General features: G+C 40.7%; 1 protein-coding gene across 2 annotated transcripts in view; it reads right to left on the bottom strand.

Annotated features, from left to right (window-relative positions):
• Positions 1 to 505: 505 nt before the first annotated feature.
• The window catches only part of LOC126389444 (trypsin inhibitor ClTI-1-like), a 29904-nt gene continuing 18358 nt past the window's right edge, over positions 506 to 12051 (bottom strand). The window contains exons 1-4 of one of the 2 annotated variants that reach the window (XM_050043151.1): positions 5991 to 6116; positions 4681 to 4742; positions 4324 to 4430; positions 506 to 642 (exon numbers count right to left, since the gene is read on the bottom strand). In XM_050043151.1, the coding sequence (XP_049899108.1) occupies positions 591 to 642; positions 4324 to 4430; positions 4681 to 4742; positions 5991 to 6039 (270 nt within the window). In that variant the 5' untranslated portion in view covers positions 6040 to 6116 and the 3' untranslated portion in view covers positions 506 to 590. Of the gene's footprint in view, positions 643 to 4323; positions 4431 to 4680; positions 4743 to 5990; positions 6117 to 12051 lie in introns of those variants that run through there. The other variant, XM_050043152.1, reaches the window with a different exon arrangement.

The raw sequence follows: 12051 nt of genomic DNA, 5'->3' as shown, positions 1-12051 counted from the left end.
GGCAAATGCGTCCCGTATAAGTTTGCGCATTAAAAGTGTTTTTTTTTCGCCACTGACCAGTTCAGATTGCCAGTGCTATCTCTGTAAATAGCATACTAAGCGTTTCCCTGACCCTTCACCTCTTCCTGGCCGTGATGTCATCTCGCGAGAGCTTGCTTTTCCACTGGAGGCAAATGTTTTATTTGCCCCTCTGCTCACACTGAATGGAAGTGAACGGGCGGCAAATATTTGCTGGTGTTAATTTCGCTCATGTGTGACCATACACTTAGAGTAGCCTTACATTATGACCATCCCAAGGCACACCTGTGTAGCTGTTTAATCAGCATCTTAATATGCCACACCTGTCAGGTGGATGGATCATTTCGGAAACTAAGAGATGCTCACTAACATGGATTTTTGTCAGTGTAAGTTGCTGAAGTAGGCCTACCCTCAGTAAACTGGTGTTTACATAGCCAGGGTGTTCATCATGTTTCACAAGCTCAATACAAATACACAAGACACATGGTGCTGTATGTAACTTTATTAAGAATGCAGAATGCAGGGAGTGGATATGATGTGTGTGTATGTGTGTCACTGCACACCGCAGTCATCTAGGGAGTGCATGTCCCTTTCCATGCCACTTTCACATTCCTCCTCTCTTTTCTGTAGGAAAGAAGAACATAGCATTACAGCATATTGTGGTTTGGTTTATGCGTATGATCATGTGTGTACTTTATGCGTGTGAGGGTATTATTGCAGCAATAATACAACCAGAAAGAAATACCCAAACACACACACTGATGTCATAAATTAAATATTCTGTTTGTAGCTAACATTATTATAATGGATGTGTGTAATCCTCATCTTATCATTTTATCATTGGGTCTTTGCCAGTATCAGTGTCCTGCCTGTTCCTTTAAACAAATGTATAGTGATGTGATGTTAGAGCCTGTGGGGAACAAACACATCATTTTAGTAAGCAGCCTGCACCAGGCTAATCTGAACACAGTGGAATTTATACTTGTGTGTCAGCATTATGCAGAGCCCACACTGTGGCCTATGCACGTAGCCTTTGCTGTTGTGAGCATTTCTACTTCTATAGTGCTGTGTCTGGGTCGCTTTGCAGTTACACCTCCAAACACTAGTTGGTGGTGGGGTTTCTGTGAAGTGCTGTAAAAATTTTTTGATTCAAAACACACCCAAAACACACATGAAACATGGCTTAATAGCAAAGATTTCAAACCAAGTGGCACATTTTCCCCAAAAATACAGCATGCTAATGTTGTTATCACAAGGCTATAGCATTTTACATTGTATAAATTAGCCTAGTGACTAGCGGAGATTTCCTCTTCTCATGTGAAGCCAGGATAAATCACACAGACTGAAGTCTAAAAAGCTATTTTGTGGGGGCTTTATTGTCTTCACAATTTATTGTTTCTCTGTGAAATAAAGTAAATAAGGAGGGAAATGGTTTCAGCTTACAAAAGTAGACAGGAGGTCTGCATGCAGGTTGGGGATAGGTTAATTGGTGACTCTAAATTGTCCATAGGTGTGAATGTGAGCATGAATGGTTGTCTGTCTCTATATGTTAGCCCCGTGATAGTCTGGTGACTAGACGTCCCCCCGCGACCCTCAAGAGAATAAGTGGTTACAAAAATGGATAGATGACCAACAAACAACAAAAATATTTGTTCATTAGTGAGACACTTCACCGTTTATTAGCAGCATTTGTGCCACCACAGCATTTTAAGCCAAAACATGATCTTTTCCTAACCAAGTGGTTTTTGTGCCTAAACCTAACCACACGTTAACCACAGCATTGTTGAAATGTAAAGTTTCTCCAACTATAAAAGGTGATAACAGCATTCTGAATATAGTCAGTGTAGCAGAAGTCTTAGCACTGATAATCTCTACTAACACCTATTTAATAGTGATAGCATTCGAAATGTGTGCAAGCCCAAAGATTAAAAAGTATGTTATTTAAAAAAAAGTGTGCCACAAACCAATTCGTTTCCTATCATTTCTTTAATTAACAAACATCAACACTAATCATCTCAGCAAGTTGACACTGAATCCCTCAGATCCACTAAGTTTGAACCAATCTGACAGCAACCAATCAAGTTGCAGGAGAGAACCAGTAAGAACTAACAAATATATTGAGCACCAGCTGGAAAAAATGATACCAAAGACCGTTTTGTTCATGTAAAGTGGTGGTAAACAAAAACGTATTGCAGTATGCAACAACTTCCCACAAACTTGTATTTACAAGTACAAATTTTAAAAAGCAGTCATGATATTTTGTAAATGTAATATATTATTACTCTGTGGTGAAAATGGCATTGCAGGGTTATGGCCGCGAGCTAGAAAGTCACGTTCAACCCTGCTCCGCTATGAACTTGAACAAATCCTGATGTACATTGCAAACTTGATCTTGAAAAGTGTAAGCGAACGTTGGACTCTTTGTGGTGATGCCAAATCCTGGGAAAACGAACAGGGATAGAGGGAAAACACCTATGCAGGTGAAGTTAACTGGCTTTGGGATGCAAAGCGTGGAGCACAAAGCTAGCAAAGATGCTAACCTTGACATAGGGTCTGCGGAGGACTGTGAAAGCGAGCTCTGTGGGGCTAAAGAAGAAATACTGATGGCAATAAACAACCTGAGGTCCGAATTTTTGACCAGACTGGATGGGATTCTGACCGCAGTTGAAGAAACAAAGAAAGAACTGGTTGATTGCACTGAAAGAATAACAGTGGAAGATGAGCAGGCTAAGTTAAAAGAGATGATTCAAACGCTGGAAAGACGGAACAAAACTCTGGAGGAAAAAGTTATCGATATGGAAACGAGATCGAGGTTAGTAAATTTGCCCGAGGGAGCCGAGGTCCCAGACCCCTGTTCATTTCTGAAGGGCTGGTTACCGGAGGTGCTGGACCTGGCCCCTTTGCAACGCCCATTAGTGTTGGAAAGGGCGCACCGTGTCGGACCAAGACGGGACACTGAAGAGCCACCGAGAACTTTGATAATGAAGTTTCAGAGCTATAAGCAGAAAATGCTTGTGATGAAGGCAGCCAAGGCGAAGAAAGACATCCTTTACAAGAACCAGCATGTGCGATTTTACAAAGACCTGGCAACTGAAGTGCACAGACAACGGAGGAAAAATGACACAGTGCACCAGCAGTTGTGAAGCCTGGGACTCAGACACGGCATAATAACCCCAGCTAAATCAGAATCAGAATCAGAAATACTTTATTGATCCCCAAGGGGAAATTATTTATGTTACAGGTGCTCCTTGCAAGAGAGGAAAGATACGTGAAAATATAAGAAATTTAAACAATTGTATTAACTGGTCCTAACACACAGAGCTCAAACACACACCTTCAACATGCCGACAGAGGCACAGGAGTTCATAAACAGGATCAAGAAGAAGCTGGAGGAATGAATAAAGAGGACTGAGTGATAGCTATTAAGCGCACAATGTAAGCTTAATATTATGGTTACATCACGACAGATGCAAGATCATGCACACGGTAAGAGGGACTGTGCAGTAAAAGACTAAGGCACTTTCTGATCATTTAATATGTTACATTGACTCTTGCACTTCATTCTATTATCTTAATATAGTCAGACTCTAAAGACCATCATGTATTAGTCTGGTGTACACTGTTTACATAGACTTGTTGACTCTGCTGCTGTTAATCACACCTCTGTTATCACCACTCACTTTACCATGTCACTTTTTGTCAACAGTACTCTAGTTTTTTTTTTATTGTATTCTTATTCTAGTTTATGAAACTCTTACATTTCTGTATTATTTCTGTTACTTTTTACAGTTATCTGTATCTATGTATATCTTTGTACTACTGAAACAACTCAATGTCCGTGCTAGGGATCAATAAAGGTGTATCTTCATCTTAACTTCAATCTACAGTGCAGATCCACATGCCCACAGTGATTGAAATTTTAGGCTGAACTATAAGGCATACAGGCACAAATATTTAAACCACATGTTCCAAAGAGTCATATGGTCATCAATATCTCCTCACAGAGGAGCAATGTACTTATAAAGTGAGGTTTTTCCATCAGCAAACTTTGACCCTAACACGCTGATGTGGGTGTATCCAGTTGCAGCCTGCTAGTCCAACATGGTTGGCACGTAAATTTTTGTGATCGCAAGTTCTCAGAAGCCAAAACAACTAGATAAACCTGAGAGCAGACTCTAGCATACATGATCGAATGAGACAGTTTCACAACCCTACACATAGATAGGCAAATAATAATGCTACAATAATACCTGTGCGTGTGTGTGTGTGTGTGTGTGTGTGTGTGTGTAGGTGCATGTTACATGCCTGTTTTCCTGGCATAGAACACATTCGGTGCTGTAGGTCTGTCCATCAGTGCCACATACTGGATCATACTCCTTGGTGCAGACTGCTGTATACATCTCACAGTCAGGCTGGACACAAACACAGGTTGTCACATGATTATTGATTAAACACTCAGGCATTTAGATTTGGATCATTGTTCATTGGATCATATTCAATTCAATTCAGTTCAGTTCAGTTCAATTTCATTTATAAAGCCCAATATCACAAATCACAATTTGCATTAGAGAGCTAAAGTCCTTTGGACCCTCACAGCGGATAAGGAACCCCCCCCCCCAAAAAAAGCTAGAAACCACAGGAAGTCTCACCCAGCAGTCTCACCTCTCTAGTTGTCATCTTCTCATTGTTGTCTGGAGTCACAGTCTCAGCCTGCAGGGACAGGACTACACACACACACACACACACACACACACACACACACACACACACACACACACACACACACATTTTTAGTTCTATACGTGTGAGAACCATCATTGATATAACACATTACCTAGCCCCTTACCTTAGTCTGAACCACTCACACATGCACACACGCATGCACACACAAACACTATCTATCTCTCTTTCTCTCTCTCTCTCTATCTCTCTCTCTCTTTCTCTCTCTCTCCCTCACCCTTCACCCAAAACAAGTCATTCTGTGAGAATGTAATGTAACCAGCTTTTTGTCCAGAGGAATGTAACCTAGCCAACTCTCATGTTCCTCTGAACGTCCTCTGTTTTTGTTGATCTTTGTGTTTTGCTTCTGTCTGGGGAAACAATGTTAAAACTAAAGATGCTACTTTTAGCTGTGAAAGAAGTGTCTCAGGACTAACTTTCAGTCTACAGCGTGATAAACCTTAAGTTAATTCTTAATAAGCCATGTTGGTATCATGGACAGTACTGACTTGTGTCAGTTAAGTTCCTGAAGTTACTGAAACTGTAGGAGACAACCCATTGCGGGAAACGTCGTAATGTCGTAATCATCTGGTCTGAGTTCATGACAGGTATCAGTGTTATCTGTGTGTTATTTGATTAGTAATCATTTCTGGTTAATCTAGCTCAACTCAGCCATGGGAACATGACACCTGAACCACAGAGTTAGTGTCTTTAGAAAACAACAATTGAGAAAAAATTAAAGTTATGTCATGCCACGGCCTCTAAACACATCTATTTTTTGCAGTCCAGACACTAACTTTTTACAGTGTGAAGATGCAGTTCTCATTATTTAAGGCATTTTTAAAATCTTTTTTGACACAGAAAGAAGTTAAGCAGGTTAATCCTTTATTATGCTGTGATGCCCAATCGTAATGTTCTTACACATTCCAGTCTCTAAACAATACACTGACAAAAAGTCCCAAAAAATCCTAATTATTATCTTTTTTAAAAAGTGGTTAGATATTATTTAATCTTTTACCTTTTTCAGTTAGTAATTTCTGCAATTTTTTTGACAATGATGGAGTGTTCGGCTTTCTTGTGTACTGTTTTGATATGCTACAAATACCTGTGTTACAACAAAACTACACTAGGAACAAGTGGACACTTCCTACACTTTGAGCTGTTTCTGCTTCAAAAGGAACACAGTGTTTGAAGCAGATAGTGACACAGAGTGACTTGTTACGATCATGTTACGATGCTGTTAATGAACTCACCAGAGACAGAGAGCAGCAGAGCAGAACACAGCAGCACAGTCAGCTTCATGGCTTCCAATGTGTGTACGTTTCTGTGGGCAGCAGGTGTGTGTCTCACACATTATGTTTTCCTTTAACAGACAACCTGTCAAACTAGCTTTTCAGTCAGGACTGTAGCTGTGCTGTGATTGGCTGGATTGTAAAGGCCGGGTTATAATCATCTGGGCCCTTTGCAAAGCTTCCTAGTGCAAAGAGTTGCTCCTAGTTACAAAATTCTAAGAAAATTCTTATTATGATATTTTCTAAGAATTTCCTCCTAAAATTCAGTGTAGGTCCTGGTAAAGATAAAAGTTTTTCACAAAGCATTTCAGCCCTGAAAAGATCTCCTCGGGTGAAAACTGTTAGGAGTAGGCAATAGGTTTTAGACTTTCTTAAGCGGAGGAGAAAATGGTGGAAAGACAAAGAGAGAGAATGAATATTCTCCGAACACTGGATGACAGTGGATTAATGAAATGCTACAGATTAGATGGTGCAAAGAGAATGTTTGTGGTCAATCTTATTAGGGATGTGCTCCCACCCACATGAACATTAACGTCAGACATAAAGTGAAGACAACACTAAGGTATTTGCCACTGAAAAATGCAACAGTGCAGTAGTGATGACTTGTGTCTGTCTCAGCCTTCCATCAGCAGTCTCCCACTGTGACTCAGTTCATTTCATTTCCACTGGATGTCCACACCCTGCAGACTTTCAAAATGACAACCAATCACACCTTTTTTAAAGAACATGTCATACTGAGCAAAGAGGTCCACCACACTTTCTCACAAAGGTTAAAGTTTCTGTCCCTTTCTGGCTCAGAGTTGCTGAGAATTTTTCTAAATCAGTTCCAAGCTGGGACTCCATGCTAGAATTTATAGACTTTGGGTGCTTTCAGAGCCTAGAGTTTGCTTGCTTTGGTCCAAATCGGGGACTAATTTTGTTACAAAGTTGCATAATTGCCTGGAGTTGGTTCGTGTTCTCACGGCAGCATTTACAAGCAGATCAGATAAGATGCCTTGCGTGAGCAAGCTGCTTTTGATTGGTTAGAATTTCCATGTGGTAAAAATCCAGGAAGGAAACAAAATGTTGAAGAAGAGTATACTTGCAACAGGATGCAACACTTTCTGATGTCACAATGGAAGGACAACTATGCAGGCTGATTTTAGCACTGGTCATCGTGTACTATATTGCATACATTGTTCATTTTAGGCATACCATACAGTTTGAAAACAAGGCGTGGCTCCAACTAGAAAACAATGTTTTGATGCACTGGATGTGCGGAATGTGCATATTAAGGCAGTACAGGAGGAGGTGCACATTAATAATCCTCCAGGACTTTAACATGCTCATGCGTGTTTAACCCAAACAATACGTAATGCAACTGCCGTTGGTTCAGACTGAGGTGGAAACACGTTCTCACCACAAACAAACCGCACCAGAGTTGGTTTGTAACCAGACTGAGACCACCTCTCCAAGAAGGTCTCAGTCCGGTTTTTTAGGTGTGCACCCTAGTACGCTTGCTGTGTTCACACCTGCCCAAACGAACATGAGTTTGATTGAACCGAGCCAAACAGGGCAGGTGTGAAAGCACCCTTAGTCAGGAGCTCTCTGGGAGTGCTCTCAGAAAGTTTGTGAATATAGCCCCTGATCATCTGATAACATGACTGGATCAAAATAGTAACAACCTGGAAAAACAAATATCTAGTTTTAGCTGGCTCGTCAACTGAGCTGTCTGGGAGTTTTTTTTGTTTTGTTTTTAAGTGAAATGAGCCATTCAAAAGCACAGTGGTGTCTTATTTTCCATTGCTGCAGCGGCTTGACTACAAGTAATGGCGCGTTGCAGAGACGAAATAGTATGATGCGAATAACATGATAAAAAAAACGCCCTATATTCGGTACTTAGTCATATCGCGATTAATGCATAAACACTGACAGCCCTAGTTTTAACCCCTAGCACCTACAAATATGCAACATGGAGGGGGATTGGGGGGGATTAGGACCAAAAGTTCTGTCTGTCAGTCATTTCACCATTTGACAGTTCAAACGCCCAGTGTCTGTAATCATCATTTGATTTGGTCCAACTTCAATTACATAACCATAAGTAAGTACTTAAGTCAGATAAAACCAAATCAGTGCTGTTCACCAAGGCTATTCATACTGCTGCAAATGGCACATCCACAGAGAGGGTCCCACAGTATAAATACCTTGGTATATGGCTGGATGACAGTCTTAATTTAAAGCACCATGTTGACATCCTGACCTCCAAATTGAGAACAGTACTTGGCTTTCTGTACAGAGACAAGAACTGTTTTCCTTTTGTTCACAGAAAAAGAAGTGTAGAATCTATATTTTTGTCTGTTTTGGATTATGGGGATGTTATATACAGAAGGCTGCTGCCTCCACACTGAAATCACTGGATGATGTCTACCACTCAGCCCTAAGGTTCATAACAGGTGATTCTTACAGCACCCATTGCTGACAGCTATACCTAGGGGTCAGCTGGCCACATTTGGCGAGACTAGTCTTGGTATTCATAAAGCTTTGATACAGATGCTTTCACCTTACATTTCATCCGTTTTGATTCTGATCTCACATAATCTTCGTACTCGCTGACAGAGCAGGTTGTTGCTTCATATCCCCTAAATCAGAACTGAACTAGGAATAATCTCATTCTCTTACAGCGTGCCTTATACATGGAATAATTTGCTTGCTTAAAATTGGTACCTCTGCCACCCTTATGGCTGTTTAATTGCCTAATTTCAGATCTTGTTCTAACTGCTTTAACTGTACACCTTCACCATAACATGTATATCATCCAGTATTTCTGCGTTTAGCAATTATATATTGCTATTATTGTTTTAATTGGTTTGCATGATAGTTTTGTGTGTGCATTGTTTTTATTGTCTTTGTTCATGCTCGGCATCACTGAAAATGATGTTCTCTCAATTGATTTCCTGAGTCTTTTCTATATTTATGTCTATTTGTAGTGTTTTTTTTCTTATCTTATTTATTGTGTGTGTATTTCTTGACCTGCTGGTGTGCCGCTGCTTATTTTTGCCCTTACATAAAGTTGTATTGAATTAAATGTGTGATACTATGCAATTACTGAATCACTGTAATGTGTTTTTCCTTGCCATTATATTTGGGTGTGTGTTAAATGTGAATCAGCAGTAGGTGGTGCCAGTGGACTGGGTAACACCTTCATGTTAAATAGCTGAAGAAGGCAGCAAGGGAGAGAACTGTGCAGTGCAGTTCAGAGGGTTTGACACCAGTTAGACATTACACTGTGCATGTGCACTACACTTGTGTGACAATGTACTGTCAGTTTTGCAGTGGAAAAAAGTGATTGTGGTAAAGACCAGTGGCTCCTCCTCACTGACATACACACAAAGAAGCCTCATGGAACAAAATGCAGTTAATGTTAATATCAGTGACTTTCCCGTATTTAGTGAAATATGGCGCACAAAAACAAAACAAACCTCGAACAGTGCAATCTGTGCACTGTTGCAGCTGGAATTTGTGTCTGTTCTGTAAGTTACATTTTACTGAAACAACTGGCCACCAACGTCTTTTGACATTGATATTTGGTTGACTTTAGGTTGTGACGTGATGTGACCAGAACTCAATGTCAGGACAACGTCCAAGTGCCACTGTTGGAATTTGAAAGAACTGGCAGCAGGGTTGCCATTATGTTACTGTAAAATTAACACTTTTACTGTTGCTAAAAATAACGATATTGTACTGTTAATAACAACTACGGTATGAAATGTTTTTTGAATACTATTTCACAGTTAACTTACGCAAGAATGAAGAAAGTATAAGCAAATTTTTACCAGCCGGTACAATATTTTTGTGTTTGATTTTGAGTTGCTGCCCAGTGTGTTTGGGCCCCATCAGATTACAGCTGAATTAGAGGATACAGCAAATTATATTAAAATATGTGAACACTGTTAAGATGTAAAAAATGTTTCTATATTTTCTATTAACACATCACACAACATAACGTCACTTCACATTACCTATTAACACGCTCAGCAGTGTTTTCCCATCACACCTCACGCTGTGTAGCTGCAGCTGACCTAATAGATTTTTTATTCATGTCTTCGTTTGCGGTCATCAAAATCTCCGATTCAGTTGGGATGAAACAAGTGGCTTTCTGCTTTTTGCCACTGAAAATCATGTTATCTGCACTCTACTTATGATGGCTTGGGGTGCTCGCCATGAACGCGCTTCCCTAAGGCTGAACATACTCAGAGTTGATTGAACTAATTCTGATCAGCTGTTCTGGAACTGAAAACTCAGAGGCTGCGGTCAAATAATCTTTTTTGCATCTGCCATTGCATAATTACGTAGCCCAGTATAAGTGCAGTCGGGTTCTCTCAGCACCGCAGTTGTCTTTTCCTAAGTCCTTATAAATTCTCCTTCACATCTTCCCTTTACCTTGTGACGTTTTCCATCGAGGTCAAGGAAAAGTGATAGGGAAAAGACGATAGGAGGGACTTTTCGATGACAGCCAGAGTTTCCCAGCTCAGGCTCAGTCAACACGGAGATTGGGATCAGGCTCAGAGTGACAGTGCTAACGTTAGATAGTAGCGTTAACGTTACTAGTGTTGTTTATTAAATAGCGATGATGTGAAGGTGATGAAGGAGACTCCGATGACACCGTCTTGCTTGTATACAGAAAAGGTTTATTACAAGAAGTACAGCATCAAATCAAGCATCTAGATTGCCTGGAGAGGGTTCGAAGCCAATGTGAACTGCTCTGAAAAACAGCCCCAAAATGCCCTCGTTATATAGACTTGGTCGTGTTTGTGAAATGTGAGACAAAGTCAAACAGACGACAGAGAGACATTCTAGTTGGACTTCACCAAACCTTGACCTGGGCCATAAATACCTTCTTGACCCTGACCATATATACTTTAGACCCTAGGCCCCTTACTGGTCATCTGTTCGAAAGCTTCAGAGTAGATCTTCATACACTACACTAGTAAGTGGAAATGCACAAGGAGGATAGCATTAATATTTCAGAGGCTACGCTACAGTAGGCTAACGTTAGCCATTAGCAACTGGATGTTGTGTTGTCATAACGTTGTAGCCTATAGCTCCTTTTACACTTCCAGATTTTTGTTTTTGGTTTAAAAAGAACGAGGCACCCTTCCGCCAGGGAGGAGCTGTTGATGACTTGTGGGAGGAGCTGTTGATGACGCTGCACGTGTGACCCACTGGCGGTGGACTAACAGGAAACAATTGATAGCAGGAATGAGCAGCTAGTAGCAAGAGGGAAATGCAAACCTGACAGACACCATGAAGATGAACAAATGGGGAGACAAGGAATTGCGCACCCTCCTTGCCCTCGCAAACAAAGAGGCCATTAACTGTCAAATGACGGGGATGGTAAAGGGCGGGCTAACTTATGAGAGAATCACCGAAGCACTGACCAGCCGCAGCTTCTCTCCCACGTCACTGTTTACATCACACGCTGAGCAACACGTTTTGTTACTTGCTCACGCCCCACATTGCTCCGAAAAAGGCGCATTCTGTATGAACAAAAGTAGGCAGGCGGCATTTTGCTGCACTCCCCAGTTTTGTTTTTATACTGCCAATGCTGAAAGAAGACTGATTGGGCTTTCCTGCAAATTTGCACAATTCCTATTTAAAAAGGGCTTATGGTACATTAGAAGCAAACTAAAAATACCTGTCCAGCAGAAACTCTGGTTTTCTTAGAACCATATGAGAATGGTATAATTATGAGTTTGTATCTCTGGTGGAATTCGCTTACATTTTAGTGTGCCATCAGCTTATTAATAGCATTTTAACCTAAACAAAGATCAAACATAAATCAATCAATCAATCAATTTTATTTATAAAGCCCAATATCACAAATCACAATTTGCCTCACAGGGCTTTACAGCATACGACATCCCTCTGTCCTTATGACCCTCGCAGCGGATAAGGAAAAACTTCCCAAAAAAACCCTTTAACGGGGAAAAAAAACAGTAGAAACCTCAGGAAGAGCAACTGAGGAGGGATCCCTCTTCCAGGA

This window comes from Epinephelus moara, chromosome 4, assembly GCF_006386435.1.
Source record: "Epinephelus moara isolate mb chromosome 4, YSFRI_EMoa_1.0, whole genome shotgun sequence".
Classification (NCBI taxonomy): Eukaryota; Metazoa; Chordata; class Actinopteri; order Perciformes; family Serranidae; genus Epinephelus; species Epinephelus moara.
The sequence above is the reverse complement of the archived record's forward strand: the minus strand, read 5'-3'. Positions and strand labels throughout refer to the sequence as shown.